Raw genomic sequence first — 23,330 nt, forward strand, 5'->3', positions numbered from 1 at the left:
CGCGGCAGACCGACTGAGCTGGCTACCGTACTACAAAATATGTTATTGATTCTTTAAATGTTATTTTCGGTGATTTCACATGTTATTAGGATTGATTGTTATTAAACAAAATTGTTATTTTTATTTTTTTTGTCCATGCAACCAATTTATATAATAAATTAATATAATTATTATTATAGTCGCATGTTTTGTTGTTAAAGCAAATGTTTATTTTGAATTGGGAACTATGAGTTTAAGTAGCTAGTACATGAAAAGGCCATATATTTTTACGATTTTTCGTCTGTTTTCCTCAAGAAGCGAGATCATCATTTATGTTTGATTTAGGAATATTGTCGCTACATTGTTAACTTTTATTCATCGTGGTTTTATAGATATTCCTTGAGCGAACTGTTTCGCTTTAAAAAATAAAGAAGTAAAATTAAACAGTAATTTTAAACATTTTCGAAAGATTTGAAATCTATGAATCAGCTTCGAAGTCAAAATAATAAAAAAATGCAATTGTACAAAATATTTTTAATTGAATTATGAATATACATCAATATGTTTATTCATTAAAAAATACATCAAATTATATTCTAGTTAATAAATAGAAGTTTTTTAAAACGTTGTTTAAATTTTATATTTTATTGAATGTAAAATATTTTCCTATATTCCATTTGAATAAAAATTCTATAGCATTTGGTTAAAGTTAACTAAATATTGTACAAATAGTACTTTTATCGCAGACACAGGTGGTTTGAAACGCGACAGATGTAGTTAAGAATTAATTGTTTTACTGTTATGTCAAACGGATTTACAGTTGCGGAGAACTTAATTTAATTATTTTGTCACGCTTAAAGTTTAATTTAATATGATCTTGCTGCATAGTCTATATAATTATAATGTATGTCTAATAATAACTGTATGTTTATTAACTAACGTACATTAAAACGATACTGACGTTAAGACAAAAAAAGTATAATGCATAACAGATAAGTGAGACCAAAATATTTTCAACTTTAATACCATCTCCAACTCCATCTTAAATATACCTTTGAATTTTAAATTCTCAATGTTTTTAATATTAAATAATTAATATTTTTGTTTTACAAGAAAAACCTTTTTTCTCTATAAAAATACACCTACACCTGCAGTAAACTAAACATTGTTTAAATTATAAGGCTATTGTATAGTTTTCTGTTTGCGAAAATATTATTAATTAATTCTTAAGGAGACCAATACGCCTGGCAGGTGTTTAAAAATATACGTAATAATAAGTTGACTTTAATTATTATTTGAATTATAACAATAAAAGTATCTTTCATTCCTTGACTTTGCATTGAAATATCACAAAGTTGTATTGCAAACATTTGCACTAATAACTTTAACAATAAACGGTTTTCTAATATAAATATTTTTGAATTGGTCTTTGAAGGGTCCAATTATAAGCATTCGGTCCCAAAGGCTAACATCAAAGTGTTGGGTCAAAGGATTTTTACCCTCAACTTTGAATACACTGCCCTTATAGATTGGAGATATAACGTCGATAGAAATCACTATTAGGATTTAGTAGGATATACGAGGGAGTTATTTGACTATTCATTCTTTAAATATTTTATCAAAACAGTTTTATATCCTGGTATTTGAGGATTAAGATACATACAACCTTTTATATTGAAAAATAATTATGTTAATTGATTTAGATTAATTGTGAAATTAATCATGTAAATAATAAACACAATAGAATGTTTATGACACACAGGAAATGATTACCGATACCGTGTCGGAAAAGAATCATCGAGGGTAAAATACAGATGAAATCAAAAATATTTTTTTCGTATACACAATTACACCTATAAACATACAGTTAAGGATTCTAAATTCACTAATAATTTAATGACTTCTAGCCTTCTATCGATGCGTAAAAGATTAATAAAAAAATTAAAACAAGTATTTTTTTTTAATTTAAAAAGTCTATAGTAAATTTGGTGCCCATAAATATTTCACTTGTTTGTAGTAGAATAGTAAGTGGTAACTACGCAATAAAATTCATCAACTGACATTGCAACGCCCAAATTGTGCTTTTGAACACTGATAGTGGTGCTCTTATTAATGAATTGGAAACCAATTATTTTTAGATTTTTTTTTATGTTACACAAGGCAAACGGGCAGGTGTCTCATCTAATGTTACGTAATACCGCCGCCCATAGACACACACAGCCAAAAGACTCGCATACGCCCTGTCAGCCTTTTAAGAATTGGTACGCTCTTTTTTTGGGGGACCCCAATTTGAAATGGTTTGGAAATACTTCAATGGGCAGCTGATTCCATATAGTGGTGGGACGCAACAAAACTTGTCTTTAGAAACGCTCAGTCGTAGAACGATGGACGTCGAGGTGATACGGATGGTATTTTGTGTTTTATATTCACGTCCGATGACGGATCTTAAATGCATTTATTAGTCTAAATAACTCCTCTAAACACTAAATGCGATGAAGAGAGACCACCCCTATCTCCGCAACGACGTCACATCATTTGTAATTCTGTTATATTTATTTACTTAGGAAACAAAAAAGGTATATAAGTTAGATTTCTTTATAAAATAAATAAAAACAAAAAATAAATATCCACAAATAGTTCCAGTGATAAAAATAATATACAAAGCAAAATTAGACAGCATTTTGTTTGCTAAGTAGACAATACAATACAAAAAATATAAATCAGGACAACGCCAAATATACTAGTAGATATCATAAAGAAGAAAGAGGAAGAGATCTGCAAGGAACATTGAATGGTAAGAGTTTGAGAAGATCGGAACAAGTAACTTAATGTACACATATTTTCTTATACTAACACAATCTATCAAATTACGCCTACTATTAAATGAGTTACAATAATTTATATACTATAGTAACAATATTTATAAACTACAACTTGAATACTCTCTTTTTCTTGACTGCTGTGTCTACCACGGATAGCCGCCCAAGTCAAAACCTAAGTTATATCCGCAACATGTGCTACTCAGAGCTGGATTTCCATACAGTAATAACATCAACAAAAGCATAAAAACTTCCTAAAACATAATTCAAATCAATATAAAATGCTTCAAAGAGACCGCGACGTACTTTGCAAAATAAATATTAATAAATTTAATTTTGGTCTTCAAAAACATCGCAAAAGAGCGTATCTTATGAGTTAGCGATAAAAAATACTTCAAAGAAAATAACCCTTGGTAAACTTTGCTGGTAGTACATTATTTCGGAACTCTTTCAACTGTGTGCCTCAAAAGATGTGAGGATAACGTCTTTAATAATATACTTCGTTCCGTATTTTACTTGAACTTCCGACCTTGCTGGTATGAAAAACTATTGCTGGTTCAGTAATGAACTAAATATTACTCAGTACTCTGAGGCCGAGGCAATGCAGTAAAAGCGACTGGAGTATCGTTAATCATTATAAGCTAAAAATTATCAGAATTTTCTCATTACATGCAATGATTTACTAAATTTATTTCGATACTTACTATATTTGAAAAACCTTTGCCTTTTCTGGTTATAGATCATAACTCTGGCAAATTGCCAACTTGGTAAATGTAAATCCAATGCCAATTTTAATCTACTTTTGTGGCTGCTCTAAAAAACCACTTTCTAATATCTCCTTTTTTTTTGTAAGTGACATTTTTTCTAAAAAAACTATTCTTCTAAATCGGAAAACCATTTTTTTGCTTTGTACGACTAGACTTAGAGCGACTCACACTCACACTTCATTAAGATTAATAACAGAACTAATCCAAAAGCTGCTGAGATCATATACTCGCCGAAAAGTCTTGAAATCTGTCTGTTAACTAGTTGCTCTATTCGGTGTCCAGCTTGTTTTGACCTGTGCTGTACCCTATATAATCTAAACATTAAAACGAGTGTTAAATATAATAACAAGAATGGGGCAACGAACTGACAATGCCCGCATCGAAAATTCTACTCGATGATCTGATGAGGGACCAAAACAAAGCTATTTGCAATCTTCAATCCATAATAGAACAAGTTGAACCAGCAGAAGCTACTTCACTAATCCAAAATGGTCTGTTACTTAATTCAAGTTATTCTATAATACATATGACACTGAATCTATGTGCACAATATACCAGCTCAGATGTATATTGTATACATTTTTAGATCTAACATCGACTACGTAGTTCAAATCAAAGGTTTATTTATTTATTAACACTTCGTTACATTAAAATATAAAAATTGAACATAATTACATGAAAAGAACACTGGCGGCCTTCCTGTTTTCGAGCGATTTCTTCCAGGCAACCACTGTGACTAAAGGAAAAAATATGTATATTTCTATACATAAGTAATCTCCGATATGTATATAGCAACAATAATATTAATGAACCAGACGCAGAAGTGTATTTGCTAGTATTATGGTTTAAGTCCTCTACCAAATTTCGTTGATAACGCACATAAGGGGTCACATTGAATCTGGTAAACATTCCACCTTTGAATCATTTACCCATAGATGTTGTCTAACACGGATGTGTGGAACTAAATCTAAAGCTGTATTTGACACTGGAATATCTTGTCAGAAATATAATTCCTGTTATTGTATTTTCAGTGGATCATATGGCGATGCATTTGCCAGAATAAATGTACTTTCACAGTTATTACAAAAAAGAGATAGGTAATTTTTTCCAAAAAATACACTGTCAATATGACTAGGATATAGTAGTTTTGTTATTGTGTTGTTTAGATTTATTTTCAAATATAATATTATTAATATTCTAGCTACTATAAAACTCTTATAATTTTCTTATATCTTTACTTTAGTTCATTAGTTAGTTAGTAAGGTTTTCAATAAGTCTTACTAAGTCACTAGGAAGTCTTTTTCTATCCATCCATTCATAAATGTTAGCTTTAATTTCGTTTCACTGAAAGCCAGTGCTGCCCTCTCTCAGCGAAACTCTCAATATCCAAACCACATATTGAATAATGTATGGAGTTAAAAAGAAATGGAATCTTTAAATTATTTGATCAAATATCCCGATAGTTAATGAAATAATTTGCGCGAGGTATCACTTTAAATACATATGAATTAAAACATGTTTCACTAAATAGTTTAGGTTGTAAACTATAGTAAAGCCAATTTCTACAGCTTTCTTTGGGTGTACTGTTAACGTAATTAGTTTTTTAACAGGAATGAACACAATGAATGAATGAATGAATGAAGAATGATGAACGAAATCTTGAAAAAAAGAGATTACAAATATTCAATTTGTATAAAAATTGGTTCAATTGTCAGTGTAATTTGTGATTATTTGTGCTGTGACGGGTCACAGGTGGGCTCCTGTCAAATTTCATACCCTCATCAAATTGTCAGACGTTGGTGTGTAACTTTCTTTTTTATTTCGTTGTAAAAAATAACGATTATTTATGTATAATCGCAGACCCTTTAAAGTATTTGTTCTTTTTTTTTTAAAATAAGGTACTCATTTCAAAATTTCATGTAGTATGCGCAAATGATGTGATATGTATTCTATTATCTTCTATAGTATTAACTAGCAATTTTTTATTCATTTATTACATTAATACAAACATTATCCTTACAGACTATGCCGATACAATTATGCCGACAAAAATAAAATTTATAATGTTTAAACACAAAACACCATTATATATAAATATGTCGATAGTGTCGGAGACAGCATTCCGTAGGCGCAATGTCTTACTTAACGGGGATCTGTGCAACAGTTTAGTTTTTGTCCTTGATATCGCAAATAACCTAGGCATAGATAGATAGAAACAAGTTTAACAATTTCAACTACATATGTTAATTGAAAAGTTTTATCGGTGTGTGTGTGATGCCCTTATAATTAAGATTGATTCGCCATGACGAATCTATATCAAATTCTATGTTCGTTAATCTACTAGAGATATCAAGTACATTTAACATAACCTGTATTATATTATAAACTTAAGATAAAAACGATCATTGCCAAGAATTCATATACTAAACTTTGTTATAAATGAATTTAAAAAAAAAACAATAAATGTAATTCTATAATTTCTATACAAAACTCAGCATGGAAAAGCGCAGCATCTCCTCGCATTTTTAGTATTTCTAGGGATTCTTTTCGCTATTTCATTATACACAAGATCCTATTCCCAGCTTTGAATTTCTTGAAAAATCCGTTTTATTAAAGCTTCTTTTAATGCCTTTAATCCAGATTAAAACTTCTGGGAATTTAAACAGCTTCTAAACAGTCGTAGTTTGCTGTGCACTGATGGGGTTTTCCTTTCTTTGTTCGCAATTAACTCTTACTCGAAGTGGTATGAACATCGTTAACCGCGAGGACTTGTGTTTGGCACAGCAGTGGTACCATATACAGGTGACTTATCAAAAGTCGTCAATAGAACAAATTCAGTTCCATTGGACACTGTTAACTGTTCTTCAATTAACTTTATTGTGAAAACGGATTGAAATCCAGTTATCAGACACAAACAGTGCAGGAATACTAAGATATAAAATATTGTGACTCCGAAAAAAAAAATGTTATAAGCAAAGCCAGTAAATTATTAATATGGATTTTCGAAACGGAAACCAGTATGGTAACCCAATGCCCTGTATTGTAATAAATTCATACTTCATATTGGTAGAGGAGATCCACTTCAATCAATACGTTAACTTAATAATAAACAATAACAGAGGGCGCTAAAGCAATGAAATATTGGACCACAAATAAAAAAGAATTTAAAACATAATATACCAAGACTAGTAACAAAACAAAGACGTAATATTATTTTCTAAAAACATCTCAATTATTTAAATATTAGGGATCAAATAACTATATGAGATTCAGTGACACAAAAATTCCTTTTTTTTTATTGTAGCGAAAGAGAAATCTGAAATAGTTAAACTTTTACGTGAAGACAAAAATATTTTATATTATTCGATATTTTTATAGGATCGATTTTATATAATCGGTCTTATAATTATAAAACCAAAAAATAAAAGTACACTTTCTATATTTCCTGAAAAACTTAAAAATTATAAAATAGATAAATGTAGGTTTTAATAAACGCTGATATCGAAATATTAAAGGATATTTATTATTATGGATATTATTATTCCTTTTAAAAGTTACAAATAAGATCAGTGATCACTTAATTAAAAATGCCCACGCGTCTTCGTTCACTTGGAAACTGAAATCTTAATCAGATTTGATATGTCAGTAAGGAATAATTTAGATTTCTATTAGCAAAATAAATTCTGAAATAGCTTCAGTAGTCAATAACATTTTCTTTCCATTAATAAAGATAGCTAAAAAATTATACAAAGATAATATTAAGCTTATTGAATTAATTTTATTCATGAAGAAATACATCATAATATAAATTGAAAATTTATTTGGTTTACTTCGTGGGTAAAATAAAAGAGGCTGTTGAACCGCAAGAAATTCGTTTTATTTTCCTTTGATGTTTCTTTCAAGATCAAAAGCTAATTCAACGTTAATAGTTATATTCGACGTAATAGATACATTCAAGATTTTTCTTCGTTGCCTTTTCAGTTACTTATTGACTTTATCATCACACGTCCAGGAAAGGCTATAAAATAGAGTGCTTTGAGAAATTATTTCATATTGAATTTTGTTAATTAAGTACATTTTTTGTAACAAAATTGAACATGCATTTTCCTTAAATTTTAATAAAAACAATTTTATATTAAAAAAACATAATCCTGGAAAGAAAAAATGGGTTATATAAAGAACAAATTTCCAAAATTTGTGAGATCCTCCTCTTCCTCCTCGGATGCTATACTCGTATCTGGCGTTCGATCATATACGTACTGGTAAGCTTTGCCTGCAAATAAATTATGAGGCTATAAAGTTTGTAAACGATTTATTTATCCCTTGCAACATTATAATCCAAATAATAACTTCTCGGACTTATAAGTTTGCACATTTCATGTTCAATGTAAAGTTATTAAATTTCCGGACATTTCCGAACCGATTAAACAAATGAGAAGTTTTAGTAATTAATTTGTAAACAAATTGGCCGGCTTAGCATACTATATGTATAATAGTCTTTTCCCTTCATAATATTAGTTCATAAATGGAATCAGTCACCAAAGTGTTTTAACAGGAGCCCTGTAAAAACTGATTGAAACATGTTATGACTGTTAAAACTGAATGTTTAATAGTTCTACGAATCAGTAAATATCAATATAAAGTACCTAAAAATTAAATATGGAGTATGGGGTCTATAAATGTTTGACTTAAAAGATTTTGTCTGACTATTTATTTTATATAACTGGGGGCAAACGGGCAGGAGGCTATTATATATATTTAAAAAGAAGTATAAATTTTTTTTTTCTGTTTAGGAAACTTAAATAAATAATATTTATATGTAGACAAGTCCTTACTGTTTATACTATTCGATGCAAGACGTTGTCTTCTCCAATCCAGCATTGATTTCCAATGTGGTGTGGCTAGAATTGGAATAACCAGTCTAGCTGATTTAGCTGTACTCAATGGTACATTGGTAGAAATCACTTGTTCTTGTGATGTAACAAACATGGGCTCTGTTACTAGAATAGCACTCGTTTTGGTTTTTCCTGTAAAATAATTTAATTAATGTAGACTTACTTTATCCTGTAGGAATTTTATTTGTGGAGCAAATATTGCTTCAAGCATACAAAACTAATCAACAATAAATCCGTCCAAATGGGCTCTTTTAACTAAAGTACTCTTCGTCTCCATATGCCAAATTCTATTTCCGCTGGGAAACGGTGCAGTTATACTAATTTGATATAATGTTTTATATGTCAAACGTGGTTACTATAGATAATTTGTTGCTCGGTAATTATTGTTTGTATGATCAGGACCTAGTGCCTAGCTCATTCCTGAGGTCGGTTTGAACCCCGGTTGTGCATTCTGTCTATGTATGCATAAAAAGAATACGTTTATTTTGGAACATAAGATCATCATTGTACGGTGGTATCACTTATTCCAAGTTATTAAATTCGAATATGTTGGCATCCCTACTCATCGGCAAAGAAGACAGAGGGTGTTGGCCGAGAGAAAAAGCCGGCGTAAAAAAATCTCGGTACTCTTTTTAAAAAAAAAAGCAAATCATCAAACAATTCTACAAATTCTACAATACTACAATCATTTAAAACAAATATAGCAAATTAATTAGAATTTTTATCATTTTAACACTCGCTTACCGTATCAAAAAAAAAAACGATAGGAAACCGGCATGCTTTTAACTGAAACAGTTGACGGTGGGTGTCAGATTCTATCATAAAAAAGAAACGGTCAAGAAACAGATACAGAAACATGAGTTCTAGATCATAAATGTTTTCAGATTTTTCTGTTCGTGCCTAATGATTGTTTGTTACCACGCAATGCGTCACCAATAAAGTTTTAATACAAGCTGCTAACCGCCATACGCAGAGGCGTTAAATTATTATCATTAATCGTTGATTAACATGTCCAAAATACATTGCTCGATTAGTAAAGAACTGATTTAAATATATAGGTCAGTTAAAAAGGAATAACAATTTGACTGTATCTATGAATGTATATGATGATTATCTATTTAAGTTTCAGAATGCTCTGCTTAAGTAGATATGTTTGTTAACAAAAACCTCAGATTTCGGGATTAAAACTGAGAAACAGTTTCTTGTACTGTTGTTACTGTACTTCGTGTACTTGTACCATAGTTTTTAGTTGATAGGTATATTAAATTTTGACGGAAACGTAACTATTAATAAACAAATGTATCGCCCGAACGGGATTTTTGTGATTGTAAATTTTTGGGTTTTATACGTTCAATCCTACCTGCTATGCCTTTCTGTTAATTAAATACATAACAAGACCCTTCTCATAAAAATATTTGTTGTTACCTTTTCACGGTTTTCACCCCATATGATACAAAATAAACAAAGGGTTTAATTAAAATTGTGGAACCTTAAATGGGCCACTGAGGTTCTAAAATGGCAAGCTATCTAATTAATTAGCCAATGTATAAATACTTCAATGTTAGTAGAAAATAGAATTGGTTTATCTACAAAAAAAAACAGTGGCGCTACAACCTCTTTAGGCCCTTTGCCCTCAGATTCCTGAATCAGTTTCATGATTATTTTTAAATCTAATAGGCAAATAAGTGATCGGCCTCCAGTGCCTGACACATGTCGTCGACTTTTTAGGTCTAAGACATGTCGTTCGAGCTAATGTTAAATGCGCACATAGAAAGAAAGTCCAATGGTGCACAACCCGCGATCGAACCTATGACCTCAGGTATGAGAGTCGCACACTGAAGCCACTAGACCAACACTGCTCATTTACCTACAAAATGTGGCTGAAAAAAGCTAACTTTGGCACATGTAAAAGTTATTTTTTTATGAGTTATCACGAAAAGTAAGAGTATTTTAAATATTTTCCCTTTTTTACAAATCGGTTAAGTTATTGCAGGCCAATATGAAAGGTTTTTAAAGAATTTATAAATTTCTAACGTAAGCTTTTCACACGTACGCTATCATACGCAAAATCATCGAATAAGACGCTACAAACTATAGCCTCAGATTTCTGTATCTCTTTCATAATTACTGTTCTCTTAATAGGCACGTAGTTGATCAGGCTTCTTTCAAAAAGCCGTGATTAGAAGGCACAATCCCTGGTTGTGTATTACATTGTTTTGGCTTTGGTGTGTAGGAAAGATTTACGTATCATGTAGCATAACAAAAATCACGTTGTTAATCAACTTACCAGTTCGCCCCAATCTTCGTATTCTCACTGGACGTTTTATTGCTTTTATCATATTATTCCATGCATTGCTTACAGAATTCTGTAAAACATTCAAATATCATATGTTTAAATTCAAAATCATTAATTCATAAAAATACACTTGTAGCACAATGTACAGTTATTAACGTAAAAAACAGATATGTGTATGTAATGCTTCTAATTTTACATATACGGTCAGTTCTCAAATCAATAATATTATCTTTAATTATCTTCTTGTGCGTAAATTAAAATTTAAATAAACTTCTTTGACCCTTACTATCAAATGAAAATGTTCTAAAAATATAATTTATAAGGCAAAAAAATGTTGCTGCATACAATCGAAACCGTGGTATAAAAATACAATATCGAACTATCTTCAGTCATATGATGGTAAAGGCATATTTTGAACATGATAATTATATTTATAATTCAAACATCCAACTGTTAAACTAACGTTATACTAATGAACCGACTACCTTACCCCTACATCTGATGGTAGATTTGCGAAGAACTCTTGAAAATCACACATCACTGTATCCGAAACTAATAACATTAATAAGAGTCTACACGTTGTTACACAATGAGAGCCCATTTTACAATCGTACGATGAACAATAACATTGTAGGTAATGTAAATATTTTAAATATTTATATTTCAAAAGTATATTCTGCGAATAGGTTTTGTTTTAGAAAGGCCCTTTTGCATAGAGTAATAATCGATCGACGTCCCATAACTAGATGTTTTTAAAGCAGTTTTGCAAAGCACTACAACTATGTGGAACCCACAGAAGTATTTCCGAGAAAAGAGTGTACTAATTCTTAAAAGGCCGGCAACGCACTCGCGAGCCTTCTGGCATTAAAAACCTTCATGGGCGGTGATATCACTTCATATCAGGTGCGCCTCCTGATTGATTACCCCCAGTGATATAAAAAAAATACATGGATTAGTTATCGATGCAGAGTAACCATAGTGTTATGTGGGTCAATATTATGCACTAGGTAAAACTAAGTCTCATGCCTAAGAACTATCTACGAACTTTACAAGCCTTTTGCATTTTGAAATAGACATAATCTGTAGTGAAAGTGCTTGTACATACGTATTTATATATAAACGTATATACTTGAATATTTCCGTGTACCGTGTATCTAATTTAAAGAAATGGAATGTGAAATACATATTAATTATAATAAAAAAAACTACTATTATACTCATAAATATACAATATTACTTTGATTATAGAATGCATATTTATTTTTCATATCTATAATACTCCTAAACGCTTTAACGGAACTCCAGCTACTAAACGGGCTTAGCATTAACAATTATGTTAATATTATTATTGCCATACAAGAAATATACCATGATTGCTTTACAGAAGCACTTAATGCCAGACATTAGTGTGACATGATAAATATCTAGCCCGCTGTATTCGCGACATTGTTACTGACACAGAGCAACAAAACACAGATATATTTCTTATATTTAATAAAATAAATTTAACAAAGGAGTAATAAATGTATTTTTAGAATAAGCATTAAATTATTTAGCGTTTATGTTAATGGTACCAACTTTTAATGGTTTCCAAGAAAAGTGAAAAAGACATCAACAAGTATTGTTGACTACAATTATTTATTAAAATGAGATATTTATGATATTTTTTATGGTTTACCTTTCTAAGCTGTTAATTGCCTCTTTTTTTTATCGGACATTTCGGCGTATTCTTTATTTTTATTTTTCGTAGATTGATTCTTTCTTCCATTTAAAATTATTTTAATTGCCTCTTAAGGTACATTTTAAACACACTATAATATTACACTTACAAGTGCAATATTGCGTACTCACTCCCAGAGATCGAGCAACAGAACTCCTTCCATCTTATCTGAAATCCCAGGATCGTAGAAAAAAGAAAACAGGGTTTCAAAAAAAATATTATTATTTAAATCCTGTGATGATTTAAACGGTCTAACAGATGTAGCTGTGTTAAAAGTACCAACGTTTCACATAAGTTCTCCTACCGTTCTCCTTTGAATAGTTTACTACTATGAAATATAACAAAAACCTTAGCCGCAACAACGCTTAGCCGAGTCTGCTCGTAGTAATATAATAAACAAATTATATAATTATTTATTTTTAAGTTCCTTTAATTATTCTATCTATAATTTCATTACTCTGTACCACTAGTTCTGAACATGCCAGCTTGACTAATGGCTTGTATAGGTAATATGTATGTTATTGTAAGTACTTTACGGCAAAAGATCGGTAGATAATGTGTTTTTTAATTATAACATATTGGTTTGTTAAGACTTGAATCAATCCATTCGATAGACTGGTTTAAATATTTTTTTTATATTTATAGAGGCTTGCCATGTTGAATTAGACAAGCAAAGATAAAAAAACACGAAGAGATGAAAAAATATAAAAACTAAAGGAAAATCGATTGCAAGGTATGTATGTGTGTGTGAACAATGGATCCAACCCTATCAGAATATTAATAGAAATATCTTTATAATATATGAACGACTATTCGTGGTTGGTGTAATTAAGCTTCTTATTTAATATCCAAAAAGTGTCGAGTATATAACTGGTTTAGTATGTGGCTAATATTTATATAAAAACTATATGATATAAATATATTTTTATGAAAGTTTATGTCATTATATCTTCAATATTTACCCTACGCTACACTCCATGAAGACAGATATGAGGTTAACACCTTACCTTTGCAATTATAAAAGTAAAAGTCACAATATTGCATAAGTCATAGATGACTGGCTAAAAGGATTGAGTTTCTGCTACATTACATCGGTGAAAAAACACAAAGTTTCCCTTCGCGAATAAAAGCTTTTTCGCTCAAGAGTATCCTTCAAAAGTGAGAGTCACCTCCCCACTAGTTAGGGGAAACTTGAAGTAAAGGCGGTTACATACTGAGAACAAAGTAGCCGCTAAGTTATTTTATTGTGTATTGAAGAGAAACTCCAAAAGCGAGACTAATAACAATTTGTTTTCCGTATCAACATGCACTGGGAGCAGAATTCTTTTTTTTCTTTTTATGCATGGAAATCCCATTATATTAATGGAAATATTCCACAGAGTCAATATTTCTAAATCCACTATAGAAGCCTTATTTGTATAAACTCTGTAATCGATAGATTTTTAAAACATGGTACGTAAACAGCTTATTATGATAATTCCAAATATCTAAGCTCGATAAGTCGTGTGAAAAATAATTTAAATAAAGTTTCTCTATGGTAGATTCAGCTGCAATTGTGAAAAACGTTAAAAAAATTGTATCATCTTGTAAATTTTGAAACGAACCAATGACATGACAAAAAGAATTTGGAGCTTACAGCCAAAAATTAAGTTAAATAAATAAATTTGCTCCCAGTGCACCTCAATCCATGACTCAGCACTGCAACAACTTCAGAGAGTGTTGGTGACTTTTGAACTCACTAACGTCACCGCCCTGAGTGCTTGTACGCCATGTACTCAGTCTATTCGGATTCTTGATTAAAAATACATCCTTGGCACTGTGACAATAGATATTCTATACATAGGATGACTCCTGTATTATATGAAATCGCAACGCTTGGAATGTTCAACAATTTAAATACTAGGCGTGCTTTTTTTTTATAGAACAGGGGGCAATCGGGCAGGAGCCCATAGGAGGAGTCAATAGCCTCATAAATAGTAAATTAAAAAACTAATTTTATACGCATTTCTTGCATATCTGAACAAGACTGCTATGGTTATGTGCATCACAAACCAGAGCGATTTTCTCATGTAAAATTATGATTTTTATTAATCTGTAAAAAAAAAAACATAATTTCGGATGCATTCTCTAAAGTATAAGTAACAACTGTATGTATATAGCACCTGTATCTTGATAAAAAAAATTTTAAATAACTCTATCCATAGTTGCTTGTCGTTTAAAAAAATCAAATACACAACGACACGCAATACTCGTCGAGCGAGTTTGCTTATCTTGCCGAAGCCGCGTACAAATTATTTGAAGAAATCTATTAGGTATGAGGGTGTGCAATTATTTAATCAATTACCATCTCAAATTCGCAATATTGGAGTGTTTGACAAATTCAAAAAGGCATTAAATGAATGAACATAGCTGACTAAAATTGTTACGGCTAATGGCGACGTGTATCTCGCTCGTATATAATATGTACATATTAATATTAAGTTTCTCATGTAAATAAAATATTTCTGTTTTGTAATGAGAAATAAAGTTCTTTAAACATTAAAGTAACGTTTTCGTCTCGAGACTGATTATTTTTTTATGAATTAGCGGTATCATCTTAAATATATCAGTTTAAATATTAAAACGTCAGCGTGATTGTCAATTTATGTTAAATTATATTTTTACATACTGTGAACTTAAACAAATAAAAAAAATCATAAAAACTGATTTAGACAAACTTGATTGTATTTTTATAAGTAATATGTCATCATCAAATATCGCCGATAATGCCGTTTTCTAGATCTAAACCTAGACTAGTTCGATGAGCTTACGAACTAAGTATAATTCTAGTTACTACATGTGTGTCTATAAAAACGTACGTAATACTGAACTCTTTATACATAGATTTATAGGCTTAAGGAAATATATTTAACAGACTTTTATTTATCATCAATTCATAATTATTTTATACTATTTTTCAAGTTGCGATCATCAGAAGTCGATGTCGTAAGGCCGTGCGTTTGGTGGTGGCGCTGTTCTGTCTTCTGCAAATAATATATATAAATCATTTTCTACGAGAAAATTACTATTAATATCTAAATACTATAAAGAGACTATCAGCTTAATTTAAGCTATTGTGTTGTCATATATTCGTTATAATTTATTAATCCATCTTCCGAGTTATATTGAATGTAAATTTGTTAACCAGGTGTTTTCTATACTAACATTACGTCGATTTATTATACTCTGTGGTAAGAGATACCTTGATAAACGTATACACACGTGATAAATAGCCTTAGCCTGTTTCTAAATTACTAACAAGCTATTCCTTGCGATACACCCCTTTCTTGGTGGTTCAGGTATATATGCGTGCAGATAATTAGCCTTTATTTACACATAACTACACATGATATAGGCAAAAATGTTTCAAACGCAAGTCAGTTTTCTCACAATAATTTTCCTTCACCGTACGAGTGTTTAATGTACACAAAAAAAACAATCCACAGGCCAACAAAATAGCATCAACATCAAACATAAGATTATATGAAAACTTTAGCTTATAGCACAAATAAAATATATTACGTGCAGAACTAAAAATAATGAAGAGTAGATAAACTATAAACTATACCATAATATTGAGTTCGTAGCGGTGAGCGTAGTAGCTTTCCCAGTGCGGTTACGTCCTGTGGTTGCCTTTAATATCGGAGCAAATAACGTTTTTAATTAAACACATATAAAATACATTTATGTTGGGTTAAATCTGTGATAACTTTACATGATTATTGCACAATAACTTTAGCTTTAAACTGTTATTTTAAACCAAAATGAATACAAATTAATTAAAATGTGAACAGTTTGGTACCGTTTTTAACAAACGAAAGATAATAATATCCCTAATGGTAATATATAATTCTTAGGGTCTGTTTCACAATGTCCGGATAAGTTCCAAATAAGCTATTTATTACTTATTGGTAGGATAAACAGTATTTTTGCGTTTCACGACTGTCAGATAGCTATACGTCATGAAACGCGAAGTATCTTATTTGAAACTTTTATCATTCGAATAATTTATGCGTTGCATAGCCATTTGTTACTTCATGCATACATTGTGAAATAGGCCCTTATTATTTTAAAAATCTTTTAATAACTTAAGTTTAGTATGTGGTACGTGAATAATTTGACATTTTTAATACTATTCAATTGTCTCACAGAGCTGATGTTATAAAATAATATTTTCTCCTGGTTTGCTTTCTCTAATCAAGTTGCACAATAATTATATTTAATTTCATTGGTAAAATAAAATAGGAAGATCTAAATTTACAATTACTACCAGTTCCCAAATCAAGGGCATAGACTGAGCGAAAATAAATGTCAAGGAACTCAACCAAATTTAATCGGTTTAAAGTTTAAGTGTACAAGGAAATTATAAGGAGCTGCAATAATAAAGTAACAAGTGCAATAATAACACATTTACATCACGTCGATAACAAAACACAGACTTTTAATGACGTACACAATATAATGAGACTACTAGCTGACCCGGCAAACGTTGTTTTGCCATGTATATTATTTGTAAGAAATATTTTTTTAGGTCAATAAAAATAATTATCTACTATGAGTGTTCGGGGATGTTCTTATAATCGAAAGCGTTATAAACAATGAAAGCGAATACATTTGAATGGATTTTCAAAACCTTTTTTTTAAATATTTATTTTTTAATTGAGAAAAAAAAAGAAATTATTAAAAATAAAAATCGCAACAATGATTGTAAAGGGTTGAAAATTCAGGGTTACTTATATGTATTTACTAATGCTGTATTATAAAAAAAATATTTGTTTTGTATCTAAAGTTGAAAAAAAATTTATGTTACCCTTACTATTTAGGGGGATAAAAAATAGATGTTGTCCAATTCTCAGACCTACCCAATATGCACACAAAATTTCATGAGAATCGGGAAAGCCGTTTCGGAGAAGATTAACAACAAACACCGCGACTCGAGAATTTTATACATAAGATATATATTTTACGCTAAAAATACTTACTCATCTACTGATACAATAACTAGAGGTGAACTTCGGGTGAGATCTTCAAATTCGGAATTGTCACTCATCCTATCTTCATCAGTTCTTGTTAGGTACTGGATCAATTTACTAAGGTCTTCCGATCTGGATTCTTTATCATCAAAACTTACAATGTCAGCTCGACTCAAGCGATCTAGATCACTATCGATTTTTTTAAATTCATTTCTATCCTTTGAATAAATTCTATTGGAAAAAGTTTTTAGTTTATTCACAGGTTTAACATCTTCATTAGCGGACAGTAGCTTTATTAATTTATTAAGGCTTTTTAAATTAATTTTTTTATGAATTTTGGCAATATTTTCCATAAAATCATCTTTTGTTGAACCATCTAGGTCATAGTAGTGGGTATCGACATCACGATTTTCATTTGATTTTCTTATTTCATAAACTTGGATCCTTGGTTGGGGATAGGCTTCAGTTTGTATTGATATTGAGGCTTAAAGAAAATTTATAATGAAAAAGTATCTATTATTATTGGTAAGTATTTCTACATATTATCTATCTGTCCACTGAATAAAAAATACATATTTTATAACTAATAAATGACTCTACCTACGTGGTGAAATATTGAAAGAGACATATATAAGGCCAACTTATAAGAAGAAAAGATACATAATATATATAATAATCTTAAACAAACTAAAAATGTCCAAATGATCCTAATGATAATCCTCATAAAATGCCCTTCCTGTACTCAGATGGGAGAAAAAAGACCTCATACTTGTGTATATGTTTTATAACCACTTGTGTTTTCTAATTGGTAAATAGATGTTTTCTGTGCGTAACACACGCCATCACCGTACTTTTGGGACTTAGTCTGTTTTCCTGTCAATAATTTCCTTCAGTCAGAAAGTCCATTAGTGGACAGCCAGTTCAACCCACCAGACACTAGGTTTTTTTGTTAATTAATTTTCACTCTACTCCCCTGCCCAGTGTCCAGGGACAGACACTAGGTTTGGCTACTCCTACATCAATGGGCGATCAAAGAAAAAGTAATATTTATTTTAAAAATAAATTCGTAAAACTTACATAAGAGTAACACAATTAATCGTTTCATACTGGCCTCGTCCGTTCAAAGGCTGATATTAAAAAGGTAGATCGAATTTAATTTGCTTTATGGTTTTTTTACGACTAGAACCGGCGTTTATCTCTTTTCGCTTCGCTTAGTCATAAATTTGATATTCTATATTTTATTAACTTTATGTAGAAATCTGTAATTGGCAAGATTTTTATTGCTATTCCTTTATTCAGTAGAGTAAAGATCTTTTTCATGTCACAAACATAATACTTAATAAAATCGGGAGAGGTCTGTCAGGTTGAAATTGTGAAATCTTTTGGTTATATACAGTAAGAATAATTTATATATATTACGAATTTATTAGCCAACAGAAAGAAGCATAAGTTTCCATGCAATATTTTGAAATATTTAATCCCTCCTTTAGAATTCTCAAGACGGTAAAATATGGTTTACACGAGAAATCCCTTAGTTTAAAGCTAGTATAAATTTCAATATTCCCCTCTTCCATTGGGGGATTCTACCTACTTTCCTTTCATATGCATAGCACCTTAATGTTATGAGGTATATTATATTTTTTTAGAGCCTATAAATTTATGAAGATTACATTTTGTACGAAGAATTAGTATTGTGTCGCATTCTAACAAGAAAGTTTAATGAGTTTACTAAACTCGATAATAATCACAGAACAATTCAAACAACAAATACTTAATTACTCGGCCCAACTTGAATAACCTGATTCCTAGATCCTTTAATGGCTTTCAAGCCTACCTAAGCGATTCAAGGAACTAAAATCTTTACATAATATTGTATAATTATATTTATTGATTTAGATTATGATAACAGCCTATGAGGCTATTATAGTTAACAATTTAAACATTACAATATAATATTATTTTATTAAAAGATATATTACATTCGTTTGTTTTACTTTTTTTATTTACTTACTTATATTTTATGTCATATATTATATGTTATACGACCTTATAAATGTATTCTAAACTATATCTTCAAAATGTAATAAAAAGAGCGTCAAATCAATTCCCAAAAAAATCAATATCAATGTATTTGCTTTGTATTCATGTTTATTTTGCGAATTAATCTCTCCCTTGTAAATAATCCTTTAAATTAGGCAAACACACCCTACAAACATTATATTGTTGGGAGCGAACACTGAGCATACGTATACGTTTATTTAGGACTCAGCCAATAAAACTTGATCGGATTTACTCGAAATTTTCACTTTATCGAAAAAAACTGGATATTGACGAACATAATCGAATGAAATGAACGGCTGATCACCTATTTTTGGTCACTTAATTAACATTTTTTATGTCCTTAAATTGGGAATATAAGTACTATGCAGAATTTACTATAGTGGAAAAATATGAAATTATATAAATGGACCAAGCTCTGTCATACTGACAGGTATCATGTCTATGGACGTGTCCTGAAAAAGTCTTTTCATGATACAAGTCCTATACAAATATTTTGATATGAATATCATCAATCCTAATCACGAAACACACTGTGGGTTAAATGATAATATTTCCTTTAAAAACAGTCGACGACTCTTCAGTAAATTAAATTATAAATGGAAACTTATGCTTTTTTCTGTCGGCTAGTAAATTTGTAATGTTTAGAAGTTATTGATTATCTAGTTGATAAAAGGGCCTGGGACTAGTGCTGGGCAGGCTGCCTCAGATCGATCTTATGTTCCAAAATAAACGTATTTTTTTATTTTTTATTTCATTCTTACGTATAGAAACAAAGAGAACCATTTCAACCTGCCTCTCCAGATTCTTGAATTTTACGATAATATGTGTATTAGATTTTTTAATAATATAGAGCAGTGCTTTTTCCAATAACATTTAAGTTATATACTATTACAAAACATAAGAATTTGTTATAAATATTTATAAAAAAATATACAAATGAGTAAATAAAAATGAATGCAGTTTTTGTCTCGCTAAAACTCAAGAATGGCTCAACCGATTTAGCTAATTATGATTTCAAGGATACAAATAATGTTTTTAATATTGTGCACTTAGCACAATATTAAAAACATCAATCGAATTTTCTAATATAGTTTCTAATAAGTCTATTAATGTTCCTAGCTGAGGAATATATGTATGTTTTGAAATAAAAAAAAAGTGTGTACTTCTTGTGGCGCATTAGGGAAGCAGGATGAGAGTAAATTTTTACAATGCGCGTACATCGTCACAAAGAACCGACACCCCGAATTTAGCTATAGTCAACATTTTTTGTGATATTTAAATAAACTTTATTTAACTAGATAATGCGCCATAATAAAAATTTCAATGTATCAAATATTATTTTTCTATTATTTAAGCTGTTTTTTCTACAAATGTAAACTAAAAAAAATTAAAAGATTTTTATCTTGTTTGCTGCACAAATTGTTACTTGATTATCATATATGTACACCTTCTAACATTTGTGTTTCAAAGCTTTAGTGTGAGGTCCTAACTCTTTGTTGTATAATTGTATTTACTAAGTTAACACAAATGAATAAATGATACGAAGTTCACCAGGTCATCTCGAACTACATACATATGTAAGCGTAAAAACTCATGTATGCCATCCTTTATACTATTGTTAATTAATATAGATAAGATAACGTCGAACATATGTCAGTAAGATACAGACGTGTGCTCGACATGCTAATGCCTAATCAAGCTGATACGTAGATCCGGGGGCTCTGAAACTGGCATTTCATCAGCAAATTAAATAAAACTTCTTTTATTATAATATTTATGTAACACGACATTTCATGTCAATCTTCAAGTAAAGAGCGTACCAATTCTTAAAAGCCCGGCAATGCACTCGCGAGCCCTCTGGCATCGGGTGTCCATGGGCGGCGATATCACGGAAGATCAGCTGAGCCTTCTGCCCGTTTTATATAAAACATACATTCATCATTTATCCCTAACACGCCAAAAGAACTGCAAAAATCTGTCGAATAAAAAGTTTCTGTCAATACGAGTGTAACTTTATGTGACTGTCTAATCAAGATTGTTAAAAAAGCACATGTAACTTCGACTATATATCTGTTAGGCTTTATTAAATGGATTGTACCTTTGAAATAAAAAATAATTGTACTTATTTATAAAATTATTTAAACTCATCTAAAACTTATAAGTATGACCTCAAAGATGTATGCAATTTCAAGTATTGGACTATGACTTGACCTTAGGAGCTTATGTTTCTTATTTTTCTCCAAGCTAGGCATATACATAACATGTAAATAAGTCATTCTGTTCACCGTTAACACAGTAGTCCTTAAAAGTGATAATTGCCTTGTATAAAGTAATAAAGGAATTCTCGAAAGAAATTTTATTCGCTATTTTAGTACCCCGCCTAAAGTCAGTTGAGTACATCGCTGGATGCACTAAATGGTATCTATGAAGCCAAATGCAGCGTGACATTATGTACGAATATATAAGATACTACCTAGAATTTAACCATGCACTAGGATACTAGTTTTTGTTAACAAAATAACTCAAACATTTTGATTAATTCTCAATCCTTTTGAGTCCATCAAAGAGTCGAAGAATGTTGGCAAAATCTGGGTAGGGTAAAACAGATGAGCATCTGTGAAGAGGGTATACAAGAGGAGGTACAAGTAATTAGCAATAATTACTATGCCAGAGCTGAGCTGTAAAGGCTTTTAAGGCTTACAGCAAATCTATGCTAAAAAAAGGTGTAGAACTTAGGGACTTACCAGGTAAAGCATACCATTTTTATCATCTTATGCAATTAAAATTGTTTCTATTATTTTTAATTATGCAGTATTTTTTTCTTTCATATTAATTTAATCTAGGACTCGGCCAGTCAACCGGACTCAAGACCAACACGCCTATATAGTCAGTCTCACTCTAAGGCGTACCAACTGCACCTTCTGCGCTTACACTACATCACCGACTCGTCAAAGAAATGTGAATGTCACGCAATACGCGTTCTGTCCCACTCTAATGCACCTGCGCTACGTTACCAATCTTGCCCGACCGATGTGAGACACAGTATGCGTTCTGTCCCGCTCTAACGCATATTGGCGGCACCTATATACCAATATTACGTCATCGTGTATTAGGTTAATTTTCGTTACGGCATTTCTTGATTCAGTCGTCGTGCTCATAGCCCGCGATAAAATCTATGCAATAGCTTAAACAAATCTTACACTGTAATTAGTTTGTAAAATGACTGCAAATTCACACACATAAACGGGATGTTGCAGTTGAGTAAAAAATCATAAAATATTCCTAGTATTTTATTGTATCAGAGATGTCGTAAACTGCTGTCTGTAGCAATCCTAGAATAGATATCAGAATCAATAAGACCCTAGAGTAATGAAAACAGTTGAATCAAGTGAGTGTTGAATTTCCTCGATGCATGGATTGTCACGTATTTATTGTGAAGTTCACTAGTGTGATTTGCACAATTTGGACCACATTTCTGACTTTATTGATATTTGGAAGTTAGTATTAATTATTTCCAATATACTTTTTAAAGAGTGATACTCGTATATATTAAGTTATTATTTATTTAGAAAAACATACATTAAAATGTGTGTACCCACATTTTTATATCTATTATCTGTTATTTGTAGTTCTAGTTATACTTAACTAGTTGACCCGGCGAACTTTGTTCCGCCTTAATGGCAATAAATAAGCAGTTTGGGTTTTTTTATTGGAAAAAATACAAAAAAATTAAATACCTACATTAATCATTCATTATTATTTCTGTATTTTAGTACATAGG

General features: G+C 30.6%; 1 protein-coding gene across 1 annotated transcript; it reads right to left on the reverse strand.

The window, feature by feature from the left end:
* Positions 1–15,446: 15,446 nt before the first annotated feature.
* LOC111001545 lies at positions 15,447–18,593 on the reverse strand. Its single transcript, XM_022271473.2, has 4 exons — positions 18,566–18,593; positions 17,498–17,972; positions 16,084–16,148; positions 15,447–15,499 (listed from the first exon to the last, which is right to left on the reverse strand). Exons 1-4 carry the CDS (start codon positions 18,591–18,593, stop codon positions 15,447–15,449), a joined length of 621 nt encoding a protein of 206 aa, XP_022127165.1.
* Between the last annotated feature and the right edge of the window lie 4,737 nt (positions 18,594–23,330).

Source organism: Pieris rapae, chromosome 8 (assembly GCF_905147795.1).
Source record: "Pieris rapae chromosome 8, ilPieRapa1.1, whole genome shotgun sequence".
Lineage (NCBI taxonomy): Eukaryota > Metazoa > Arthropoda > Insecta > Lepidoptera > Pieridae > Pieris > Pieris rapae.

Bases quoted from the DNA above. Each gene is read 5' to 3' on its own strand.
- LOC111001545 (XM_022271473.2), bottom strand. From the start codon at position 18,593: ATGAAACGATTAATTGTGTTACTCTTAT. The intron at 16,149-17,497 runs GTAAGTATTTTT...CCGATATTAAAG, and splicing joins GTTATTGTATCAGTAGATGA to GCAACCACAGGACGTAACCG. The intron at 15,500-16,083 runs GTATAGTTTATA...TATTATTTGCAG, and splicing joins GCTACGAACTCAATATTATG to AAGACAGAACAGCGCCACCA.